A 26,231-nucleotide genomic window follows, 5' to 3' on the forward strand; every position below is an offset into this window, starting at 1 on the left:
GGCTTCACAGTTTCTTTTTGTTTGTTCTGGGATTTTTACTTTTTTTAATAGTTAGGCAGTTACAGCTCATCAAGCAACTTTTTTTCCAGCCTTTTGTCCACAGAATTTAACATTGGTTGAAAACCAGACTTTCAAATCACAATTTGCACATATATTAGGGTGCCAAATATATATTAATAAACCTATATTAATATTATGTGTACTGTAGATGTGTTTTGAATTCTTGAACTCATTGATTTTTGGGGGGGAAAAATCCTTTTTTCTTCTGTAGCATCAGCAATTACAAGGACCTGCACATTTCAGTATAATAGTAAGGAAAAAAGGGTGTTTTATGTTTATGGGTTTATGATGTCTTGTAGGTGTTGAGAAAGTTAGTTTCTGATTCATTAACAAGTTAATTGATACTTATTTGTTCTCTAAGCCCTATAGAGGGAAAAGTACATTGTCTGATGATCATATACAGAATTGTTATTCAATTTACATAGGCTAGAACTATTTAAGAGATCAGGATATACATATTTCCTATTAATAGCCTCTTGAAAAAAAACATTCTGTTTTTAACATTCACACAGTTTAGATATTTACAAATCTGATACATAGTTCTCAGAATAATATTTCATATGTAATCCTTTTTGTGCATCTTGAAAGTGCTTCACAGGAAAATGAATATTAGCCTATTCTGTCGATAGGCTTTATGCACTTGGTAGAATTTTTATAAAATGTATGTTTGTTCTCAAGGTTTTTGACTGATAGAAACTTAGTTGAGTCTCAGAGAGTATGATTCTTTAATGCTAGAGTTCAGGGGTGTTTGGGAATAACCTCTGTAAATTCTTTGCTACATGGATTGAGCATACTTGCTGTACTTTCTCTGTATTGATGCTTTAAACCTGAAAACAGTTATACCAAATGTTTTGAAAAGGGATAAGTTATTTTTATTTCTTTGATGTTTCCCATATGTTTGTACTGTTGTCTGTGTTTTGTATTTATGTTCATTTGACTTTTTTGCCTTTTATCCCTTGTTCACCTGAGAAATCATTGTTTCAGTATGTAATATTGAGAGAGCTAGCAATGCATTTTATAGGTTAAATCTTGTGTCAGTCTACTATGTGTGATTTCAGCCCTTTGTTTTTCCTCAGGAACAGAGGGTCTTCATACAAGATAACAGAATGAAAATTATTCAAACCAGTTTGTCTGTTTTAAAACCAGTCTTATTCTTCTGTTAATCTTTTTTAGACTTTGGAGCCACAGTCTAATTTGGTTGTCTCTATCAAGTTTAGAAGTAATTGATTTAAAAATTATTAATTTTATTGATAATTGCAGAACATTAACTTCAGTGTATTTTATATGTGGACATGCAGATTTTCAGATGACAATTACCACTGTGAAATACTCTATTTTATAAATATCTTTCTATTTCCTATAGGTTTCAGGAGGAGAAGATGAAATTCAACAGCTGCAAAAGGCTTTGCTAGATTATCTGGATGAGAACACAGAAACTGATGCATCATTAGTGGTAAATTTCAGCTTTCTGGTGTCAAGTTTATATAAAAATAATTTCAGTAACATGTACTGAATAAAATTATTTTTGGTCATGCATATTAGGGATTCAATTAAATTGTCACACTAACATATACTGTTGATTATGTTTTCCAAAATATGGTTGATGCATTAGACTCAATCTCATAAATCTGATAATTTCACTCTTCTACATCTGTTGTTTTTGTTTTCTGTATATCCTGCTGTATTTCTCCAGTTTTCTCGGAAGTTTTATATAGCTCAGTGGTTCCGTGATACAACTATGGAGACAGAGAAAGCAATTAAATCTCAGAAGGATGAGGATTCATCTGAAGGAACTCATCATGCAAAAGATGTTGAGACCACAGGGCAAATCATGCATAGAGCGGAAAGTCGCAAAACATTTCTTCGCAGCATCATTAAAACTGCTCCATCTCAGTTCAGTACATTAAAGTACGTTTGAGCACCACTGATTTCTTTATTAACCATGCATTTGACATTTTTAATCATTTTTTATAAACATGTCCTAATTAAAACATTGGATTTGTTGCAGGATGAATTCTGATACTGTGGACTATGAAGATGCATGTTTGATTGTTCGCTACTTGGCCTCTATGAGGCCATTTGCCCAGAGCTTTGATATTTATTTGACACAGGTAAGCTGTGATCGAAGTCTTAGTACAGAGAAATGCAATCGGTTTCTGATTCCAAACACTTCTGTGGTAGTGTGTCATATCTGTTCATTGTTGAGCATGGTTGTTTAACAGGCCATGAAAACACCATGGGCTTTCATATTCTGTATTGATGACATAAGTGCTTATATTTCTTTTTCTTGCATGCATTTCATATGTCATATTGTACATACATTATTTTATTTGGCTATGGATGTATGTGGCAAAATCAATATCTTAGATGTGCTCAGTAAAAGGATAATTGCAAAATGTTGAAATCTTTTTTACAGTTTCTGTAAGATGCATGCTCATTTGGTAATATTAACTTATTAAACTTAATTTGATCATATAAGCCAGCTTGGTTAGTTGCTTGCAGTGCATGTTACTGTCACTTTGGAAGCTATTGTTTAACCAGTGTGGTTTCTTACTTTCTTCTGGGAGAAGAGCACTAACATGTTGTCATGACGACATGTTTGAACTCCAGTACTGGTTTGGTTTAGTTTAGGTTTTGTTACTTATACTGATCTGCATACAGAGCCATTCTTAAAATTATAGTGCCCAAATCCTCGTCTTCTGTTGAAAAAACTATGGTGAAAGCCACAACCAAATGGCAAAAGTAGAGTTTACAATGAAAGGACTTCTTATTTAATGAAATCATTAGCATGTTATTCTGCTGCATTTTTGCCTGTTAAACAGTTTACTACCTTCCCAAAGCAAATGAATCTTTTTTTTTGTTCTTTTATCAGATTCTGCGTGTACTTGGTGAAAATGCAATTGCCGTTCGAACAAAAGCCATGAAGTGTCTGTCTGAGGTTGTTGCTGTAGACCCCAGTATTCTAGCCAGGGTAAAAAAATCTGAAATATCCATCATGCACATGCATTCTTCTGTCACACTTAAAAGAAATCTTTATTTCTTATTTTGGATCTGTGTTTTATTTGTTCTTTTTAGCTGGATATGCAACGAGGTGTTCACGGACGGTTAATGGATAACTCCACTAGTGTACGAGAAGCAGCTGTGGAGCTGCTTGGCCGATTTGTGCTCTGTCGTCCTCAGCTTGCTGAGCAGTATTATGACATGCTGATCGAAAGAATATTGGTACCGTGACTTTTAATAATTATGATAAAATAAGTGTAATTGGAAAATTTGTATTTGACTGAGTTTATATGTTTAATAATATGGAATGATGATTCAAAGAGTAAATGGTATTTTATTATTTTTTGGGGGAGCATTAAGATCAACCTTGTAAAATGCATTGCTTGTTTTCAGTGAGGCTTTGTTACACTGCCATGGTTTAACCCCAGCCAGCCACACAGCCCCTTACAGCTGCTCACTCACTCCCCCACCAGTGGGATCAGGGAGAGAATTGGAAGGGAAAAAGCCAGAAAACTCGTGGGTTGAGATAAAGACAGTTTAATAGGGAAAGCAAAAGCCACTCACGCAAACAAAGCAGAACAAGGAATTCATTCAGCCCTTCCCATGGGCAACAGGTGTTCAGCCACCTCCAGGAGAGCAGGGGTAACGGTGACTTGGGAAGACAAACACCATCACTCCAAACATCCCCCCCTTCCTCCTTCTTGCCCCCACTGTATATACTGAGCATGATGTCACATGGTCTGGAACATCCCTTGGGTCAGCTGGGGTCTACCTGTCCTAGCTGTGTCCCCTCCCAATCTCCCACACACCCCCAGATCCCTCCCTAGCAGGGCCATATAAGGAGCAGAAAAGGCCTTGGCTCTGTTCAAGCCCTGCTGAGCAATAACAAAAACATCTCTGTATTATCAACCCTGTGTTCAGCAGAATCCCAAACACAGCCCCACACCAGCCACTCATTTGCTATAGTTACATGATAAAACATGTTTGTAAAGTGTTTTGGAGATGTGCATATGAGCATACATGAAGATGTTCATTCCTGGCATTAAGATTAAGCATGTTTTGAATAAAGTAATAGGAAATGAAGCTCCTCATCCTTCTCGATAGACAAAGCCTAGGAAAATGGAAAATATTTGCTGCACATATCATCCATAAGCTTTATACAAAGGCTTTTGAAGTATTACAGTCCAAAAGGTCTTGTGTGTTCCAACAAAGTAGCTAAAGCATCATCACACCTAGCTTGTAAACTCTTGAATTAAGAAGTGGAATTATACATTTGCAGTGTCATGAGCTCTTAAATGGGAGGATATAAATGGAGGAACCATTTCAATGTTTTGGGGACTCAGCCAAAACCTTTAGAATTGTTGCAAATAAAGTTATGCTGACCTTTTGTATAAATATACTCTACCTGCCTTTTCTGAATACATTTTGCAGGTCAGATCCTGTGACCATCAAATATGAATTTATATAATACATAAATTAAGTAATATGTCTGATTTCTTTTCAAGAGCATAATGCTTTTCTCCTCACAGGATACTGGTATCAGTGTAAGAAAAAGAGTCATAAAGATACTTAGGGATATCTGCATTGAACAACCAACATTTCCCAAAATTACTGAGATGTGTGTGAAAATGATTCGGAGAGTTAATGACGAAGAAGGCATTAAGGTAGAATGAAACATATCCTTCAGGATTTAAATTATCATAATTGATTTCTATATTTTGACCCAAATATAATCAAAAAAGTATTTCATTTCTCCTTTGTTATATAGCTTTCTACACTGCTGTCTGACTTGGTTTTCTTTTCTTGCTTCTATTTCTTCAAGTTCTTGCTGATGATCAAAGGATTTTAAAAAGTTCTTATCTTAGAGTTTTGGGGATTTTTCTCTTTGCAAGGGTTGTATCTGGTTCTTCTCTTTTCTAGCAAGTAAAATTAGCATATCAAATTCCTTTCTGAAAACAAAATAAACTTTAAGTCAAAATTATTATGTCAGTTTTATAAGTTCTGCATATAAAAATATAAAGTATTAATCTGTGCAAGTTTTTCATTAATTTTGAATGTTTAATGAATCAGTTATCCCCCCTAAAATGTTACTTATGTGATCATGTTCTAGTCTTTGTGCACCACATATGCAGAAGGGCAAAAAACTAAGATTATGTGTTGAATCATAAACCTGGCACTGATGTTTTTTGTTTGATTTGGCAAAAATAATTTTAAAATTGCTGGGTAATTAAGAATACAACTGTTATAATTTTGTATCACACTTTCAGTGGGATTTCAAGTCTGCAGCTTTAAAGCTGCAGCATATAATTTTGCCACGAGATACGTTAATGCGAAGTGGCTTTCAGAGAGGACTGTTAATCAAGAAGTAGATGAACAGGTGGATCTAAGATGCTGCTAAGAAAGGAGGATGACCTTGTTCTCTCCTCTCTTTTCCCTTGCCTTCCCAACAACCTCATAAAGATGAGGCAGTATCTGCAATGTATTTTTTTATGTGTCCATGGATGAGGAACACTTTCTACAAGCATATGCTTTATAAGTAATTTGGGAATAGTTAGTTCACTTTCATTCTATTCCATCTTTTCCTCCGTACAAAAACACTGTAAGGGAACCGACTTCCTATGTTTGCGTAGAGAGACTTGGCTTCTTTCTCTTCCATGCCTTGTCACAGCTGTTCTGAAAATGCCAAAGTAATCTACAATTGCTGCTAATTCTACTTTGGAAATTGTAGTCTTGTGTTCAGTTGTCAGCTTCTCAGGGGACTATGCTTTCCTGAGGAATGCAAATTAGTGCAGGAAAGTGCTCCATTTTCTGTAGCATCAGTTCCCAGTGATCATTTTATTGAAGCTTGCTTAGAGACCAGTATAACTGCTGTAATAGTAGTTCTGGGTCTATCTCAGATAACATTCTCTACAACAGTATCATGTAGGTTGACTAATTCCTTATGAAAAGGCACATATTGTCAACAAATCTATTGTATGGATGTATTGGTAATAATACCTACGTCCCAAGATAAAATTATTTATTTCTGCTAATATTTTTTTTCCTTCAGAAATTAGTAAATGAGACATTCCAGAAGCTCTGGTTTACTCCAACTCCACATCATGACAAAGAAGCAATGACCAGGAAAATACTAAACATTACTGATGTGGTATGTTAAACAAATTTGAATTCAGTTGCATGTTATATTTCATTATGTTTTTAGTATCTTTGAAGTCTGTAGTCTTATAGAACACGAAAAATATGCAAGTAAGTTAATTATCAGATTATTTTCTTTATATGTCTCCTGACATTGAATACATGCTATAATTATTCATCTGATGGAACTGGCGTGTGGCAGTTATTGCACGGACCAACCAGATTGAGTGCAAACTGGCAAATCGTTTATTAACCGACAAGCACGGATTTATATACCCCCAATTACATCAGAGGTTACGTAACCATAGAGCACGTGCTACTTCCCCAACGGTCATTATCGAACCCTTCCAGTGGGCATGCTCAGTCGAGTACTTCCTTCGGGGGCTTGATGCGGAGACTTCATTTCCCATCCTTCCTTGCGACATTCTTCCTGTAAAGTGTTAACCCTTTCCCCACACTGGCTGTAGGAAAACTAAATGTTAGCAAATCTGCTAGCTGTGATAACTGAGACCACATTATATTCAGGTTGTGTAAAATACTTGCTCAGTTAAAACACAACAAATTTGTGTTTTATTTAACATTTTTCAGGAAATGCTAGTAGCAGCATATAGTTAAGCCTAACTAAGAAGTTGTCTCTTAAAAGAAAAATTTCCTCAATTGATAACATTTATTTTAAAAGCTTAATAAGCTGTTTTAATAAATATAAGGTCACATTCTCATCCAAGGTAAATTAGTATCTGCATAATTTTATCTACTTTTTAGGAGCAGCAAATTAAATCATATATCTCAAAAATCTGTTTCAAATAAAATGCTGATACATTTGTAGTGAAAATGTATTGTGTAAAACCACTGTGTTGAAAAGGTATTTTTATAGCAATTATACCAAGATGTAAATATCAAATAAAAGTACTCTCTTCACTACCTAAAAATATGGGTTTAAACTGCTTTTGAATATTTTTACTAAATGATAGTGTATTGTGCATTTTTCCAGACTGAAAAGTGAGTTTATTTGACTCTGGTTTAATTCTCAGTTCTGTCAATTCTAGTTTGGAGCACCTGTGAGCTGTTCCTGACACAGAATACCACTGAAGACTTAGTTTGTTTATATAAATATGCAATATATTAATAATATAAATGTTTATATATATACATGTTCATTTTTAATATGTCTGTCAGACTTGTATTTATGCTTTAATCTGTACAAAATGCTGTTTTATGAACCCAAAATATGGTTTATATTAGAGGTAGCAATCTCCAGTAAAATGTGTCGGCCTTGTGTTGTATGGGATACAAATTCTGAGATCCCTTAAATGGTAAGCACTCTTTTTCAAATGCAAGAAACAGTTTCTGGTCTCCAAAGGTATTGTACTGAAAATTTATGGAAATATATATCTGTGCATGTTTACTGATCCTTTAAGATGACATCTGTATTGAAGTAATTTTTCTTCAGATGTCTTTTTTAACCAGTTTATTCTCAAAACTACTTTTAGGTTGCAGCTTGTAGAGATACAGGGTATGATTGGTTTGAACAGCTTCTTCAAAATGTAAGTAATGAATTCTGAATGTATGGCACAATCATTTTGAGAATTTTAACATTTCTTTTGGTACTAAAACACACTGAAGGGAGACTGCAAGAGCAGTCCTTTACTGTAAACAAATTCAATCCATGCTTTTTAAACATCTGACCTTTTTTTAAATCTTCATTGGTGTAATTTTCTTTGTCTCCAACATTAGTTTCTTTCTTTCCATATAATTGTTTTAAAAATACTTCCTTTTTCATTTTGGGGAGGGCTTTTGTTTGTTTTTAATTTTATAGTCTCCTCAGTAATGAGTGACATAACATGAAGTGCATAGTTACAATACGTAATTCTGAAATAAGGCCTCTAGTGTAATGTAGATTTTTTTCAATGATAGAGAACTGTATTTTCATGTCCAATATATTTGTTACACAGTTTATAGAAACAGTGACTCTTCAGGCTATAGGTTACTTCCACATTATATTTTACTCTTAATTTTTCTAAGAAATTAGCTTGATTTGTTTATATCTCGTAGCCTGTGTTGTCTATCTCCTCTACAGCTCCTATACACTTGTTAATTTTCAAGCAAAATTAACAACAGCATGCATGAGAGAATTAGAGGTCTCCAAAGATTTTACTTTAGCCTCGAGTGCCATGAAAATAGGTAGTCAAATAAACCAAAGTGCCTCTTGATGCCTGCACTGAATAAAAAGCTATAGTACAGGCTCAATTAAATTAACTGATTAAAATGTTCATAGGACTATGTTTCAGCTTTGTTTGATATGTTTTTTAGTGTCAAAAAACATTTCTTTTTTGTCTTTTTTTTCTTTTAAAAAGCCTTCTACCTCCTATTACTTACTGCTTTTTTTCTACATTATTTCATTAAGCACAAAGCTAGCTTTCATCCCAATGCAAAAATCAGTAGAACTCTTCTGTCTTTTTGTCACAGTTAATTTTTATTTACTACTTTTGCATTTTGGTTTGATTTTTTCTTACTTCTCTTAATTTTTTCTTCACTATGTAACTTTTATGGAGAAGTTAAATGCTTTTGTAGTGCAAAATCCTTGTGTATCTGTAGTACTTTTTATAAAACCAGCATATATCCAATGTAAATGAATGCATCCTTAATACTAAATCATTTTCTGTTTTATCTGCCATAGCTGTTGAAGTCAGAAGAGGATGCCTCATATAAACCTGTGAAGAAAGCCTGTACTCAACTTGTTGACAATTTGGTTGAGCACATTCTTAAATATGAGGAATCCTTGTCAGGTAATAGTATTTACAACTCAGTAGCTTCTTTGAATTTTATATGATACTGGAACAGTGATGGTTCAAATTACTATTGTGAAAAGTTACTGTTACAGAATTCCTGTTACAAAACTGATGATAATGAATTATTGTATTTAAGTTCATTATGAACTTTTGAGCACTGTATAATAATAAAGCTTCCCTAATTTTCTCTAGCTAACCACTATAACAGAACTAATTTTAAAGTAACTTGTTCAAACTTTTCGATCACTAAAAACAAAACAAATGTGTCAAGCTTTATTTGCATTAATACATTCTACAGTTGTAATAAGAATCATTGGCTGGGCCAGTGTTCTGTGTACAGTAACTAGTTTAAAAACTAGTGATGTCTTTGAAGCAATTTTGCTTTTATTTGACATATCTTGTGATTGCATACAAATATTAACACATTATGTTCTCGTCTCCAACCTAATGAATAGTCTGTATTGATCTTGAAAGATATGTTAGGAAAGAGATATTCATATGATGTTTTGGCCATATGTTTTTCATTGCTCAAACATTACTTTGTGTATTTTCTAATTTTTTTGCAGATTCTGACAACAAAGGTGTGAATTCTGGTCGCTTGGTTGCTTGCATAACCACTTTGTTCTTATTCAGCAAAATCAGGCCCCAGCTAATGGTCAAACATGCCATGACCATGCAGCCATACCTGACCACTAAATGTAGTGTAAGTAGAGAATATTAGAAAATCAGCCTTTTTTTTTCCTCAGATAATTAAGCATGGAAATTAATGGCTGTTTTGTATGCTTGATGAATTGAAGACAGGAAAAGAGAAATAAAAATTGTGTTTCTGTGATTCATGATCATCATATCTCCTGAAGATATTAGGTCCTTTTGAAGATCTCCACAGCTTCTAAGATGCTGTTTCTCACTCTCTATCTCCACATTTTACAGACAGATGAAAGTGAAACCTGTGCTGCCTCTTTCCCTTGAGGACTAAAACACAGTTTTTCATCTGTTATGAAATAATTTCTTAAAATTGTTTTGTTTTCTAGTCACAGTCTTAAAAGTAGTTAAGATTTAACACATGAATCTTAAAACTAAAGGTATGGTTCCATAAGATAGAGTGATCTAACATATAGCAAATATATTAGAAGGAAAATGTCCTGGCTCTATCCTCTTCAGCAGTTCACCTCTCTCTTCCCTAGCTCTGTTGTTTTTGTATTCCCCTGTAAGACAGTTTAGGTCACAAAAATGAGAGAGAGCTACAATGCTGAATCCCCCCACTCCGGTAAAATGGCCCCCTCCTCTGAAACATTGCATTGCTTTCTGCTGTTTTGATTTCCACAGTTGGCTCAGTGAAGGTTGTGATGAACCCCTGATCTGGCAGAAGGAGCAGGACAGGATCATGCCATGGCTCAAGGAAGAGCTTGGCTGAGTGGGGGGCAGCAATCCATTACATTAGGTCAACTGCCCAGGGAAGGGCAGACTTGAGAATGCTTGTTATCAGCTTAGCTTGTAGGTATAGCCTAGCATTTTACAGTTTCAGCCCTGGAGCATTCTCTAGGCATATCTACAACAGACTTAGAGCTGCTTCTGATCAAACAGTATAGGGAAAGATTATCTGACTATTTACTTGCTGCCGATAGCTGTTGCCAGGTGTTGTGCATTCTCTAGTGTGCATGTGTCAGGAAGAGTTCCTAGATTTGTTTTAGGACTCCAAAAATTTTTCAGGACTGTCACAGCCTTGATGAGAGGTGAAGTTCTGCTTCTACAGATTTTTTTTTTCCAGAAGTTCTGTAGAAAATAAGAACTTACTTTCAAAATAATATGTAACTCAAAAGCAGATGTAAACTACATAAACTATTCTTTTAAATATTTACCAAATAACTTACATAAGATACATAATTGTATTATACTATTATGTAATTGTGTTGTATTAAGATGTATTATATATTTATTCCATAATACATATTAATAATACTTAGCTTATAGGTAACACAGCCAGAAATGTTAAATTCTATAAATGCTGTTGTTTCAGACCCAGAATGATTTCATGGTGATCTGCAATGTTGCAAAAATCTTAGAACTTGTAGTGCCACTAATGGAACACCCAAGTGAGACCTTTCTTGCCACTATTGAGGAAGACCTCATGAAACTCATCATCAAATATGGCATGACGGTAAGCTTTAATTGCTACTATTCGGTTAATTCCATTTCACATTATGAAATACATAGTTTTGGTTTAAAGAAAGTCTGTCTTCATTGTGAAGAGAACTTTTGAGCCATGAAAAATCAATGTTCTTGGTTTACTGGTGTTTGTATGTGTTGCTATATTTTAACAACTATAAGTTTGGGCAGGTTTTCAGAGCAATCTAGGAGATGGACATTACATATGTTAAATGTTTTAGTTCAACATAACTTTTTCCTACATAACTTCATAAAAATCTCAGGTTTAAATTCTAAATATATAACTCATTTGTTCCTTCTTGCACCTAGGTTGTTCAGCATTGTGTGAGCTGTCTTGGGGCTGTTGTGAACAAGGTCACCCAGAACTATAAATTTGTATGGGCCTGTTTTAATAGATACTATGGTAAGTAAAATCATAACATGTAATTGTCACTCTTCAGTTTTGACTACAAGTCTTAGAGATACACCATGATTAAATACTGTGATCAAAACTTTTATCTTACTGTAGGTGCACTTTCAAAATTAAAAAGTCAACATCAAGAAGACCCCAACAGTACAATACTTACTGCCAATAAACCAGCACTCCTTAGATCACTTTTCACTGTTGGAGCACTGTGTCGGCATTTTGATTTTGATCAGGAAGATTTTAAGGGCAACAGTAAGGTAAAATAACTTGTATTTACTCTCTACATCTTATGTATATTGAATGCTCCTCTTCAATTTGAGAACACAGTATTTATAGTCCCTCAAAGCTATACATTTTTTCATAATGCATACGATATCGTTTTTTGGGCTGTAAATACATGGGTTTATGAAGGCCATGAAGACTGTGTTTCTTGTTTTTGATATATATGCTTTTTATAAGAGATTAAAAATATCTGTTTCCTCCTCAAATACCTATTATTTTTGTTTTAATTTCCTCAGGTTAACATTAAAGATAAAGTACTTGAACTGCTGATGTATTTTACAAAGCATTCAGATGAAGAAGTACAGACGAAAGCCATTATTGGCCTTGGTAAGAAATATTAATAGTTTTTATTATTCTGCTGTAGCAAAAATCCATGCATTTCATCAGGCATTCAGATACTTGTGTAGTGGCAGGGGAGTTTAAAATCAAGGTTCACTGCATGTAAAATTTGAGAACATGCTATGGAAATGTAGTCAAAGAGATACTTTGAAATTGCATACTTCTTCAGTAGAGTGGATGCTTTTGACAGTGAACGCCTTTTTGATGTGAGACCAAGTCTTAAAAAGCATCAAGATTCCAAAGTAAACAAAGAGAAGTGTGAGGGCAATCAAAAGAGACTTCAGGGCCCTGGGACGACCGATAGAGGGATCAGGAGCACAGGTAGTGATTTTCTTGACTCTTCCGGCAACAAGGATAATAGGAATAGGCAGATCCATCAGGTCACTGAGTGGCGCCAAGGTTGGTTTAGTCAGAAAAATTTTGGGGTTTTGGACAATGGGATGATCTACTCAAAACCTGGTCTACTGACACCTGATGGGATGCACCTTTCTCAAAGGGGAAAAACAGTTCTAGCGCAGGAGCCAGCGGGGTTCATTGACAGAGCTTTACACTGGCTTGCAAGGGAGAAAGGGGAAAAACCAGGCTTGCCAGTGATGAGCAATGGGATGGTGTGCCAAAACTTGAGGAAACAAGCACTAATGGGATCCCTCAATCTGTCTCAAGAGGTGTTGGCTACAATGTACCACACCTGAAATGTTTCTACACTAATGCACGTGGCATGAGGAACAAACAAGAGGATCTCAAAGCTTTGGCCCACTCCCAGGGATTTGGCATCATTGGCATAAGAGAAACCTGGTGGGATGAGACCTGTGATTGGAGTGCCCAGTTGAACGGTTGGTTACAGGCTCTTCAGGAGGAATAGGCAGGGCAGAAGAGGTGGAGGGGTGGCACTGTATGTAACAGAAGGGTTAGAATGTCTGGAGCTCACAGTTGGCAATGGCACAGTTGAGAGCCTCGGGGTAAGAATCAAGGGGCAAACAAATAATACCAATGTCACCATGGGAGTCTGCTATAGACCTCCCAGACAGGATGATGACACTGATGAATTATTCTTTGAGGAACTAAGGGACACTTCCAAGTCAACTGCCCTTGTCCTTACGGGGGACTTCAACTTGCCAGAAATAAACTGGGAGCATCACACAGCTGGTACAACCTGGGCCAGAAGATTCCTAAAAAACCTGAATGACAACTTTATGGAACAGGTCCTAAGGGAGTCAACTTGGAAGGATGCCCTCCTTGATCTGCTACTTGTCAACAGGGTGGATCTTGTGAACAAAGTGGGGATTGGAGGCCGTCTTGGCCACAGCGACCACGAGGGAATCGAGTTTAAAATCTCCGTTGACAGGAGGAAAAGTGCCAACAAAACCTCAACCCTGGCCATGAGGAGAGCAAACTTCAGGCTGCTCAGGGAATTAGTGAGTGAGGTCCTTTGGGAAAATGTTTTTGCAGGTGATGGAGTCCATCAGTGCTGGTCACTTTTCAAACATCACCTCCTAAGGGCACAGAAACAGGCAATTCCCAAATGTTGGAAGCCAAGCAGGCGAGGCAGAAAGCCAGCTTGGCTGATCAGGGATCTTCTCTTGGAGATAAGGCAAAAAAGGAAGGTGTATGCCCAGTGGAAGTGAGGTCAAGTGACGTGTGAAGAATTCAGAGATGCTGCTTGCCACTGCAGGGAAAAAATTTGTGCGGCCAAAGCTCAACAGGAGTTGAAGCTGCCAGAAATGTGGGGGACAATAAAAGAGTTTTTTCAAATACATTAATGTCAATAGACAGAATAGAAATTTCAGTGACCTGTTCCAGGATGAGGATGGTCACCTCCCAAACAGGGACAGAGACAAGGCAGAGGTGTTTAAGGCTTTCTTTGCCTCTGTCATCAACATAGATGATAGACGAAGGGGGTCTCAGTGCCCTGAGCTGGAGGACCATGACTTGTGTGAATGATCAACTCCTAGGCAACCCTGAAGTTGTGTGGGATCTGCTGCTTCAGCTGGATCCCTACAAATCTATGGGGCCTGATGGGATTCATCCCGGAATCCTCAAAGACCTGGTGATGTCATCGCAAAACCTCTCTCGATGATTTTTGAGCAAGCTTGGGAACCTGGAGAGGTCCCAGCTGACTGGAGCTGGTGAACGCTGTCCCGATCTTCAAGAAGGGCAAGAAGGAGGACCCCGGAAACTACAGGTCTGTCAGTCTCACTTCAGTGCCTGGTAAATTTATGGAGAAAATTGTTCCGGGATGTATTGAAAAACACCTGGAGGACAACACAGTCATTGGTCACAGCCAGCACGGCTTCATAAGAGGAAGTCCTGCTTATCAAACCTGATTTCCTTCTATGACAAGGTAACCCACCTGCTTGATCAAGGGAAGGCAGTTGATGTAATCTTTTTGGATTTCAGTAAAGCTTTTAATCCTGTGTCTCCCAGGATCCTTCTGGACAAACTGTCCAGCCCACATCTGGATAAAGACATCATGCGGTGGGTGAGCAATTGGCTCACGGGTCAAGCGTAGAGGGTAATAGTGAATGGGGTGACATCAGACTGGCAACCTGTCACTAGTGGGGTTATGCAGGGCTCCATCTTAGGCCCCTTGCTCTTCAACATCTTCATAAATGACTTGGACGCAGGACTGAAAGGAACACTAAGTTTGCCAATGGCACTAAATTGGGAGGAGGTGTTGACTCCCTCAAGAGCAGAGAGGCCCTGCAGAGAGACCTTGACAAATTAGAGGGCTGGCCAATCACCAACCAGATGAAGTTCAACAAGGGAAAGTGCTGGATTCTGTACCTGGAATGGAGCAACCATGGATGTTTGTACAGACCGGGAAATGAGATGCTGGAAAGCAGTGCCGGGAAAGGGACCTGGGGATCCTGTTTGACAGCAAGTTGAATATGAGTCAGCAGTGCCCTGGCAGCCAGGAGGGCCAACGGTGTCCTGGGGGGCATCAGGCACAGCATCGCCAACCGGTCCTGCTCTGCTCTGCACTTGGGCAGCCTCACCTTGAATATTGTGTGAAGTTTTGGGCACCACAGTATAAGAAAGATATTAAGCCATTAGATAATGTCCAAAGGAGTGCAACGAAGATGGTGAAGGGCCTTGAGGGGAAGCTGTATGAGGAGCGGCTGAGGTCACTTGGTCTGTTCAACCTGGAGGAGACTGAGGGGAGACCTCATTGCAGTCTACAACTTCCTCATGAGGGGACGAGGAGGGGCAGTCACTGATCTCTTCTCTGTGGGGACCAGTGAAAGAACCTGAGGGAATAGCCTGAACTTATGTCAGGAGAGGTTTAGGTTGGATATTAGTGAAAGGTTCTTCCCCCAGAGGGTAATTGGGTACTGGAACAGGCTCCCTAGGAAAGTGGTCACAGCACCAAGCCTGACAGAGTTCAAGAAGCATTTTGATCATACTCTCAGGCACATGGTGTGACTCCTGGGGATGGTCGTGTGTGGGTCTAAGGGTTGGACTTGATGATCCTTGTGGGTTCCTTCCATCTTGGCATATTCTGTGACTCTGTGCAGTGTAGGGGCAGATATTCTGCAGGAGTAAAGGGAACTCTGGCAGTTTATACCAACTTAGGGATGGTCTGTGAAATTTCACATGGCATTGTGATCATGGCATAGTCTAAATATTACAGTTTATTTGGGGTCTTTGGCAGTATTTCAATTTTAAATAGATTCTTTATCTGAAGGCGTTAGTATGATATCTCGGTGACTTGCAGTTATGCATGAACTGCCATTGAGTGGTTTGTTTCATGTTCATCCTCTGCTCAAGGACCAAAACTGTACATGTAAGAACATCTTGTTTGGGCAGATAGGCTTTGATTTCTGAAAGAATTCAGTTCATGGTTATGGCTTAGTCTAAAGAAAGATGTTTCCTATGTGTGTGACCTTGCAACATATGGTTTAACTGTGTATAAGAATTTTCTTCCTTATGCTCCTGTTTAAGTGGCTTTTTAGATATCCTGCTTCAGTTCAGGCTAGAGAAGACTGAGGATAAGGACTGAGACTGAATCTTGATATTCTGTGAGGAAACCATTTCAGACAGCTGAGTGGGATTAATGGCTTTAGAGTTGTCTCTGTTGCAGGAACAATGCTATGGTGTTCAGGACTAGCTAGAGGTTTTTCTAGCCATTGTATCAAGATGGACAACACTTACTGTAGTCCATTCTAATTTAATTGTTCTATACAAAATATTGCACATGGGTTAGAGGCTGTCTTCCTAACCATAGACATGATTGCTTTACTCATGGAGGCTGTGTTGCATTCATCAGAAATGTTTCTGAATTACAGGCTGAACTGTGATCAGTTTGTGGAAGAGGAGAAAACAGGTGTCTATCAGTAGGCATTTTTTAGATTTATGGTTTTTTCTCAGCCTGTAAACATGTCAGTCTTTATTTTAATTAAACCTCAGACAACTGTTTTCAGTGATATATTAGTCTCATCTAAGTACTGGTTCCATTTTGAGGGTAGCTGCTTGGATGACAGAGATGTAGTAGGCAGTGCAAAGTTCTACCTTACAGGCTGGTGGGTGAACCAAGTTGTCAGATCCATTCAACATTTATGTGCAGCAATAAGGTGAAAATGACTAAAAAACTAACTCAACATTTATATACAGTGAAGGAATCAAAAATAGCGTGGCCAGCAGGACCAGGGAAGTGATCCTTCCCCTGTACTCTGCGTTGGTGAGGTCACACCTTGAGTATTGTGTTCAGTTCTGGGCCCCTCAGTTCAGAAAGGATATTGAGGTGCTAGAGCGGGTCCAGAGAAGAGCAACAAGGCTGGTGAAGGGACTGGAGCATAAGTCCTATGGGGAGAGGCTGAGGGAACTGGGGTTGTTTAGCCTGGAGAAGAGGAGGCTCAGAGGTGACCTCATCACCGTCTATAACTACCTGAAGGGAAGTTCTAGCCAGGTGGGGGTTGGTCTCTTCTCTCAGGCACTCAGCAATAGGACAAGGGGGCACGGGCTTAAGCTCTGCCAGGGGAAATTTAAGTTGGATATCAGGAGAAAGTTCTTTACAGAGAGAGTAATCAGGCATTGGAATGGGCTGCCCAGAGAGGTGGTGGATTCACCATCCCTGGAGATTTTTAAACGCAGATTAGACGTGGCACTGAGTGCCATGATCTAGTAAATGGACTGGATTTGGACCAAGGGTTGGACTCGATGATCTCAGAGGTCTTTTCCAACCCAATCGATTCTATGATTCTATGATTCTAGGTGAAGTGTATGCTTTCCTATTGGTAATTATTACTGTGTCTTTACAGTAAGGACACAACAGTTTTAGCCTTTGCTTTGGGATGTGTCACTGCTGTTAAGGGACTGAGCTTAACCATAAGCTTAATGGTTATGGTTATGATTCTCTTCCAGATGTGTACTTGCAAGGCAGATTGAGGATAAAAGATTTTGTTAGTATCTAACAGGTAATGTCTTAGCCAAGTTCAGTGCTTACCCTTAACAGAGTAAAAACAAAGGTATGAAGTGGTGTGAGCGCAGCCCCAAGATGTGAAGTCAGTCCTTAAAAGAACACAGCAGTTGCCTTTTTTCATCCCTATGACAAATTCTTATGCCAAGTACGATTTCTTCCCCACTTATACAGGATGGAAAAATAAGAATTTCCCTAAGAATATTGGTGGGTTTAGACTCTTTTAAATAAGCAAATGAAAGAAAGAAAGAGTTATGGATTCTTATACATACATGCAAGTGCTTTTCATTTTCAAAATTAAACTTAAGAAATGGGTTGGACTTTCTTGGAGGTGGTCAAGTTATAAACATCAATATACACCTGTACAGAGTGGACAATTATGCTACATACTTCAAAGAGGAGCATCATTCCTTTTTCTTTCACCTCTTTTCCCCTCCATCTCCCATACCTTCTTTCCTCTTCCTGTTTTGAAATTGAAATGAGATCTTAAACACACTGAGGTCTTGCCCTAGACTTAGCCTTTACCTACACTGTCTTTTCTGAGTGCACAGAGACAGTTTTAAAAACCTGACTCAGTCTTCCCTTTGTTAGACCCACTTTTATACATTGCTTTCACATAATTTTATTTGCTTTCATTTTTTCCCTCATTCTTCTTTTATGTTTATATGTTTTCTGTGTGTTCATTCAGAATCTTAGTTTCCTATGGTCATGAAAAATACACTTAATGTTTGCTTTTCTTATAGTCTTAAAAAAATTAATCAAGTAGTTAAACATAGTTTAAACTGGGAAGTTATGTTCCCATTACTGGTTTTTTATGATACTCTGTAAGGGTCTGTTGGCAGTAGTTCTAAATCTAGATATGTGATCTAAAATTATATATACTATCGCTAATTTAGATCGAAGTTTTTATTAAGTAAAGACTTCCCTGACTAAGAATAACCAGTTCTTTGTCAAAGGTAAGGCTGCAGCTAAAAGCAGTTCTATAGTGTGCATCTTCCAACAGATGTAGTCTTGGGAATGCTTCAGATAATTTTCAAGATAAGACCTTAATAGGTATATGAATAATAACCCTGAGAGGTATAAGTTTTATTTTATTGTGTTCACTATATTTTTTTCTGTTAAGATTTTATTGTTTAAATACTCATGTATAAATATTTGGCAATTTTTCCACATTTGCTCTGCCTCCATATGAATAACTCTTCACAATTTCAGCAGAATGTTTTTCTCCAAATGTATTAGAAAAACAATGAGTAATTTTTAGCAATGTTCCTCCCTTGCCCTTGGGAGACCTCCTAGCTGTTCAGAGGCAGACCAGTACACTGGACACGCTTCCAAACCTCTATGACTCTTCTTAGTTCAACTGCCCTGAGTCGGCACCCCATCTTTATCTATCAGACAGTCATGGGTAATAGAACTCCTTATAAAATTAGAATGGTGTCCATATGAAAAAGCAATACTGTTTTGTTAGTACTACACTTGGGAGGAGATAAATTTCATACCTCTATTTTGAAGAAAGATTTAAGAAGCAGAAATACAATTTCTAGTTAATAACATGGAATATTTCCTCTTTTCTTCCACCCTTAGGATTTGCATTTATACAACACCCAAGTTTAATGTTCGAACAGGAAGTGAAGACTCTGTACAACAGCATTCTTTCAGATAAGAACTGTTCAGTAAATTTAAAAATCCAGGTGTTAAAAAACCTCCAGACCTACTTGCAGGAGGAGGATACACGTATGCAGCAGGCCGACAGAGATTGTAAGTGTTGAGTTCCTCTGTGCTGAGGCATGCAAAACCTAACTTTCTTGCATACAATTACTATATACATGAACTGAGTCACTTGAGATTGTTATCTAATTAATATTGTATGCAAGATATCTTAGAATAATTTTCAAAAATTCATTATGCACATAGGTATATTGAGAATTGTAGCTTATTATTTACCTTCAGGATGTATAAATCCTGAAAGCAATCCAGAATGCATAATTGATGTAATGATGGTAGTAATACTTCTTATCAAAATCTTCTGTAAGGTTAATTTGCAGATACAAAATAAGAAATTTTAAAAATTAAAGCCTTTATTGAGGAACAAGACTTTAAAGTCATGTGTCTTTAGTTTTTTTAAGTATATTTGCCATCAGACTGTTCTATGTTTCATGAGATCATAAATCCATTCTAAGATAACTGAAATGTCTATGTATTGTAAAGCTTAAAGATCAGCACGCATCAAGTAATAGCAAAGTAAATGACTATGCTGTTGTGAGTGTGCTATTGCTTTTGTCCTTTTTACAGGGAAAAAAGTAGCAAAACAGGAAGACCTGAAAGAAATGGGTGATATTTCCTCAGGGATGAGTAGTTCCATCATGCAGCTATATCTCAAACAGGTCCTTGAGGCTTTCTTTCATACCCAGTCCAGTGTACGTCACTTTGCTCTAAATGTCATTGCACTGACATTAAACCAGGGTCTCATCCATCCTGTTCAGGTATGGTAAGCTTTTATGATGGGGATTTTTGTTATTCGGGTTTCAGAGGTTTTTACACTTGCTAGATGTGTTTCTAGTTTTTCTCTTGCAGCTATGTTACAGTAATCTCTTATTGTAGCAAGGGACCTTTACAGAAAGCATATTTTGAAATTTAGATTCCAAATGCTGTATTTTCTTGTCTTTGGATCAAGATCTAAAAGCCCAACCAGTGCCTAAAAAGCACTTAAAAATGTACTGTGGAGCATATTTCTGTTATAAATTTCAGGTGCATGCCAAGCTGTTTTCCTTATTTAATTCTTTACCTTGAAAACTGTGGCAGCTTGCCTCCACCTCAATCCCCATGTCCTCCAAACACTATGGAATTCCAGAGTCAATGTCAGAACTTCAGTTATCATCGCCATTATTCTTTGCTTATATAATATTTTTGTAATTATTTGTTTATAACACAGCCACTGTGCAAGTTCAGTCATAAGTGGTAGTGTGTGGGATTTTTTTAAATGGCATTTTTGTAGTGTAAATTGACTTTAGAGTTTGAGAGAAATGGAAATACTACCTGAAACCTCACACAACTTTTATCATTTATAATGGCTCAGAGTCCCAGTGGACATCAGTGACCAGTGGTGTCCCTCAGGGTTCCCTATTGGGACCAATGTTATTTAATATGTTTATTAATGACATAGATGAAGGGATCAAGTGCAGCCTCAGAAAGTTTGCAGATGACACCAAGCTCAGTGGTGTGGTTGACACTCCCGAAGGCTGGGATGCCATCCAGAGGGACCTGGACAAACTCGAGAAGTGGCCCCATAGGAATCTTATGAGATTTAACAAGACCAAGTTCAAAGTGCTGCATCTGGGTCAGGGCAACCCTCGGTATCAATCCAGGCTGGGGGATGAACAGATTGAGAGCAGCCCTGGGGAGAAGGACTTAGGAGTGCTGCTGGATGAGAGGCTGGACATGAGCCATGGGACTTTTTACAAGAGCATGTAGTGAAAGGAGAAAGGGGAATGGATTCAAACTGAAAGAGAGCAGGTTTAGATTAGATATTAGGAAGAAATTCTTCCCTCTGAGTGTGGGGAGGCCCTGGCACAGGTTGCCCAGAGAAGCTGTGGCTGCCCCATCCCTGCAAGTTCCCAAGGCCAGGTTGGATGGGGCTTGGAGCAACCTGGGATAGTGGAAGGTGTCCCTGCCCATGGCAGGTTGGTTGAAACTAGATGGTCTTCGAGATCCCTTCCAACCCAAACCATTCTATGATAATGCTGGTCTTTTGTGTATTTTGTCCGATTTGCTTGAAAAAAGTAGTCAGGTAGTAAGTTGCATAAAGCTTCTTATTCTAGTTTCTGCAGTAGTCAGAATATAACATGAATAACACTGTAATAGAAGAACAAAGAAAGAAGAGGTACAATTACTCTGAATAATCATTTCATTTGTTTTTTTCAAGTGTGTGCCATACTTAATTGCTATGGGCACAGATCCAGAGCCCTCTATGCGAAACAAAGCTGACCAGCAATTGGTGGAAATAGACAAAAAATATGCTGGGTTCATTCACGTAAGTAATTCTAATTTATCATTTTACAAAATACTGTTACATTCTTTGGTGACTTAACACTTGAATAGGCCTCAGCTGCAGAAAAATAATATAAATAACAAATAAAAAATAACAATAACTATAAGCAGTTGTAAAGAAGATCCCAACTCTTTCTCCTGTTTGGAGATTTCTGTTCTTAGAAATAGAAAGGATATAATCATTTGAAGCATCTCTTCCAGTCTAAAAATTCCTTTAATTTAAAATTCACAGTAGTGTTTTCCTCAGTGAATAGTATGTTAAGAGCATTTATTTGATAAGAAGTAAGGACAGCTGTTTCATAATGTTTGGCAATGATTTTCCTGTGTTGGTAGAGTGCATTTGTAAATGTAGAGGTCCTTAGTGTATATGTATTAGAATGTTAAGGCATCAGTGCTTTATAAATTGTAATCTAAGCAGAAGGAGCATAGGAAGGTGTTAACTGACGGATCTTGCTGAAAGAAAAATCTGAGGGCTAAGTGAGGACTTGTGGAGTTGTGGCATAGTGCCAATTGTTCTGTTAAAGATCTGAAATTGAGCTGCAGCATCCCTTCCTTATTTCAGAAGGCCCCAGTCTTGGTTCAGTGTGTAAACTACATTGTGGGACTTTCCAAATCTGATTGTATTCCACTGAAACTGGAGCATTGCAATGTTCATGGCATCCAAACAGATACCTAATTCAGTAGATGAAGACTAGCAGATGAAATTTGCTATGTAGGCAGCTAGGATTTAAGACACTGTATAGATGAAGAGACAACTATGCTGAACAGAAGCAGAAATAGTATGAGGAGAGTTGGATATACAACCTAGATAGAGATTGTTTGTTCAGAAACTAGATCAGGAGCCTTGAAGTAAGTAAAATCAGCTGGAAATTACAGAATATATGTTAAAAAAACTCATTTTCTGTTTGTCAGTCCTATTGTATGAATATGGACTCAGTTGTTGGCTTCACTACAAGTGACATGAAGCATACACATTTGGTAAAATATTCTGTTAATGTATGAATACATTTCAGTATTTCAGCGGCGTTGTATGCAATGGAGGGACTGGAATGTATGGAGCTTACAGTTGGGAATGGCATGGCTGAAAGCCTCTGGGTAAGGATTAAGGGACAAACAAATAATGTAGATGTCACCAGGGGAGTCTGCTATAGACCTCCCAGCCAGAACAATGATGCCAATGAATTATTCTTTGAGGAAGTAAGGGACACTTCCAAATCAACCACCCTTGTCCTTATGGGGGACTTCAACTTGCCAGATGTTTACTGGGAATGCCACACAGCTGGCACAAACAGGTCCAGAAGATTGCTAAAACACCTGGGTGATAACTTCATGGTACAGGTAATAAGGGAGCCAACTAGGAAAGGTGCCCTCCTTAATTTGTTGCTTGTTAAGAGAAAGGGTCTCATAAATGAAGTGGGGATTGGAGGCTGTCTTGGCCACAGAGACCATGAAGTGATTGAGTTTAAAATCTCTGTTGACAAGAGGAAAAGTGCCAGCAACCCTGGATATGAGGAGAGCAGACTTTAGGCTGCTCAGGGAACTAGTGAGTGAGGTCCCCTGGGAAAAAACTTTTGAAGGTACTGGGGTCCATCAGTGCTGGTCACTTTTTGAGCACCACCTCCTAAGAGCACAGGAGCAGCATTTCCTAAATGTCGTAAGTCAAGCAGACAAGGCAGAAGGCCTTGGCTGAATCAAGCCTGACAGAGTTCAAGAAGCATTTAGACAATACTCTCAGGCACATGGTGTGACTCTTGGGGATGATCCTGTGCAGGGCTAAGAGCTGGACACAATGATCCTTGTGGGTCCCTTCCAACTCGGCATATTCTATGATTATGTGATTCTTCTGGACTTAAGGCAAAAAAGGAAGGTGTATGGCCAGTGGAAGCAAGGTCAGGTGATATGGGAAGAATACAGAGATGCTGCTCATCACTGTAGGGAGAAAATTTGTGCAGCCAAAGCTCAATTTGAGTTGGAGCTGGGCAGTTGTGCTGGTTTGGCTGGGGTAAATTTCCTTCCCAGTGGCGGGTGTGGGGCTGTGTTTGGATTTGTGCTGAACACAGGGTTGATTATAATATAGAGATGTTTTTGTTATTGCTCAGCAGGGCTTACACAGAGCCAAGGCCTTTTCTACTCCTCCTACAACCCTGCAGGGGAGGGGGCTGGGGGCACATGGGAGGTTGGGAGGGGACACAGCAAGGACAGGTGACCCCAACTGACCCAAGGGATATTCCAGACCATATGATGGATCATATGCAGCTGCATGGTGCTTAGTTTCCAGCAGTGCTTAAACCCACAACTGTGGGGGGCAATAAAAAGAGCTTCTTTAAATATGTCAGTAGGAAAAGGCAGTGCAGAAATAACATGTGCCTGTTCCAAGACGGTCACCTCACAAACAGGGACAGAGACAAGGCAGAGATGTTTAATGCTTTCTTTGCCTTTGTCTTCAACGTGGATGACAGGCTAAGGGGGTCTCAGTGCCCTGAGCTGGAGGACCATGACAGCAAGAATGATCAATTCCCGGGCAACCCTGAAATTGTGCAGGATCTGCTGCTCCAGCTGGATCCCTATAGGTCTATGGGGCCTGAAGGGATTCATCACAGAATCCTCAAAGACCTGGTGATGTCATCGCAAAACCTGTCTCAATTAGTTTTGAGAGGTCTTGGGAACCTGGAGAGGTCCCAGCTGACTGGAAGCTGGTGAATGCTGTCCTGATTTTCAAGAAGGGCAAGAAGGAGGATCCCGGAAACTACAGGCTTGTCAGTCTCACTTCAGTGCCTGGTAAATTTATGGAGAAAATTGTTCCGGGATGTATTGAAAAACACCTGGAGGACAACATAGTCATTGGTCACAGCCAGCACGGCTTCATAAGAGGAAGTCCTGCTTATCAAACCTGATTTCCTTCTATGACAAGGTAACCCACCTGCTTGATCAAGGGAAGGCAGTTGATGTAATCTTTTTGGATTTCAGTAAAGCTTTTAATCCTGTGTCTCCCAGGATCCTTCTGGACAAACTGTCCAGCCCACATCTGGATAAAGACATCATGCGGTGGGTGAGCAATTGGCTCACGGGTCAAGCGTAGAGGGTAATAGTGAATGGGGTGACATCAGACTGGCAACCTGTCACTAGTGGGGTTATGCAGGGCTCCATCTTAGGCCCCTTGCTCTTCAACATCTTCATAAATGACTTGGACGCAGGACTGAAAGGAACACTAAGTTTGCCAATGGCACTAAATTGGGAGGAGGTGTTGACTCCCTCAAGAGCAGAGAGGCCCTGCAGAGAGACCTTGACAAATTAGAGGGCTGGCCAATCACCAACCAGATGAAGTTCAACAAGGGAAAGTGCTGGATTCTGTACCTGGAATGGAGCAACCATGGATGTTTGTACAGACCGGGAAATGAGATGCTGGAAAGCAGTGCCAGGAAAGGGACCTGGGGATCCTGTTTGACAGCAAGTTGAATATGAGTCAGCAGTGCCCTGGCAGCCAGGAGGGCCAACGGTGTCCTGGGGGGCATCAGGCACAGCATCGCCAGCCGGTCCTGCTCTGCTCTGCACTTGGGCAGCCTCACCTTGAATATTGTGTGAAGTTTTGGGCACCACAGTATAAGAAAGATATTAAGCCATTAGATAATGTCCAAAGGAGGGCAATGAAGATGGTGGAGGTTCTTCCCCCAGAGGGTAATTGGGTACTGGAACAGGCTCCCTAGGAAAGTGGTCGCAGCACCAAGCCTGACAGAGTTCAAGAAGCATTTTGATCATACTCAGGCACATGATGTGACTCTTGGAGATGGTCCTGTGCAGGGCTAGGAACTGGACTTGATGATCCTTGTGGATCCCTTCTAACTGATTAATCTATGATTCAGTTTTCAAAATTGTTTAAATTGGGGTGCCTGGGTGTAGTGGGGAAACAGATTAGCTATATGTTTCTAACACAGAAGTTATGGTGACAGCAGTTTGCAAGAGATTTTGATCTCTGCCACAAATTCTGTTTTAATCTGCTTCCTAACTCAAAAGGTAGTAGTGCACCTCAGTCCATGTTTGAAAGTTAAACTTCAGATGAGCAACTACTTAAAGGGAAATAAGATAAAAATTAGCTAGAATTTACTGTTGACAGACATTTTTGTAATTTTCCACTTTCAGTTTTACTGCTTGAAAGCAATTATTTGAATAAATATATTTTTCCATTTCAGATGAAAGCAGTGGCTGGTATGAAGATGTCTTACCAGGTACAACAGGCAATCAATACCTGCCCAAAGGATCCTGTAAGAGGTTTTAGACACGATGAGTCATCCAATGCACTGTGTTCACACCTATACTCCATGATTCGAGGGAACCGTCAACACAGACGAGCGTTTCTAATTTCTTTACTCAACCTCTTTGATGATACTGCAGTAAGCATCACATTTCCTTCACTTATAAAGAATATAAAACATACCATTACATTTTGGAGTATATTTTTATGACATCATTATTGATATCTTTATTTCTCTAAGGTACTTTGTTTTGCTTTATAATATAAAGTATTTACCTAATAGAATGCATTAGTCATTTTTGCATCATTTGGTACCTTTCTGTACTCAATTTGGATTTTTAG

General features: G+C 38.6%; 1 protein-coding gene across 1 annotated transcript in view; it reads left to right on the forward strand.

Moving 5' to 3' along the window:
• LOC135405136 (nipped-B-like protein) overlaps positions 1–26,231 on the forward strand; it is a 215,341-nt gene that overhangs the window by 182,882 nt on the left and 6,228 nt on the right. Inside the window, exons 24-41 of the mRNA XM_064639844.1 lie at positions 1,424–1,513; positions 1,754–1,968; positions 2,069–2,171; positions 2,933–3,031; positions 3,136–3,282; positions 4,590–4,724; positions 6,110–6,208; positions 7,686–7,739; positions 8,873–8,981; positions 9,551–9,687; positions 11,002–11,142; positions 11,460–11,553; positions 11,659–11,813; positions 12,075–12,165; positions 19,178–19,351; positions 19,886–20,076; positions 21,516–21,623; positions 25,828–26,028. Coding sequence (XP_064495914.1) covers positions 1,424–1,513; positions 1,754–1,968; positions 2,069–2,171; positions 2,933–3,031; positions 3,136–3,282; positions 4,590–4,724; positions 6,110–6,208; positions 7,686–7,739; positions 8,873–8,981; positions 9,551–9,687; positions 11,002–11,142; positions 11,460–11,553; positions 11,659–11,813; positions 12,075–12,165; positions 19,178–19,351; positions 19,886–20,076; positions 21,516–21,623; positions 25,828–26,028 — 2,343 coding nt within the window. The remainder of the gene's footprint in view (positions 1–1,423; positions 1,514–1,753; positions 1,969–2,068; positions 2,172–2,932; positions 3,032–3,135; positions 3,283–4,589; positions 4,725–6,109; positions 6,209–7,685; positions 7,740–8,872; positions 8,982–9,550; positions 9,688–11,001; positions 11,143–11,459; positions 11,554–11,658; positions 11,814–12,074; positions 12,166–19,177; positions 19,352–19,885; positions 20,077–21,515; positions 21,624–25,827; positions 26,029–26,231) is intronic.

Source organism: Pseudopipra pipra, chromosome W (assembly GCF_036250125.1).
Source record: "Pseudopipra pipra isolate bDixPip1 chromosome W, bDixPip1.hap1, whole genome shotgun sequence".
Taxonomy (NCBI): Eukaryota; Metazoa; Chordata; class Aves; order Passeriformes; family Pipridae; genus Pseudopipra; species Pseudopipra pipra.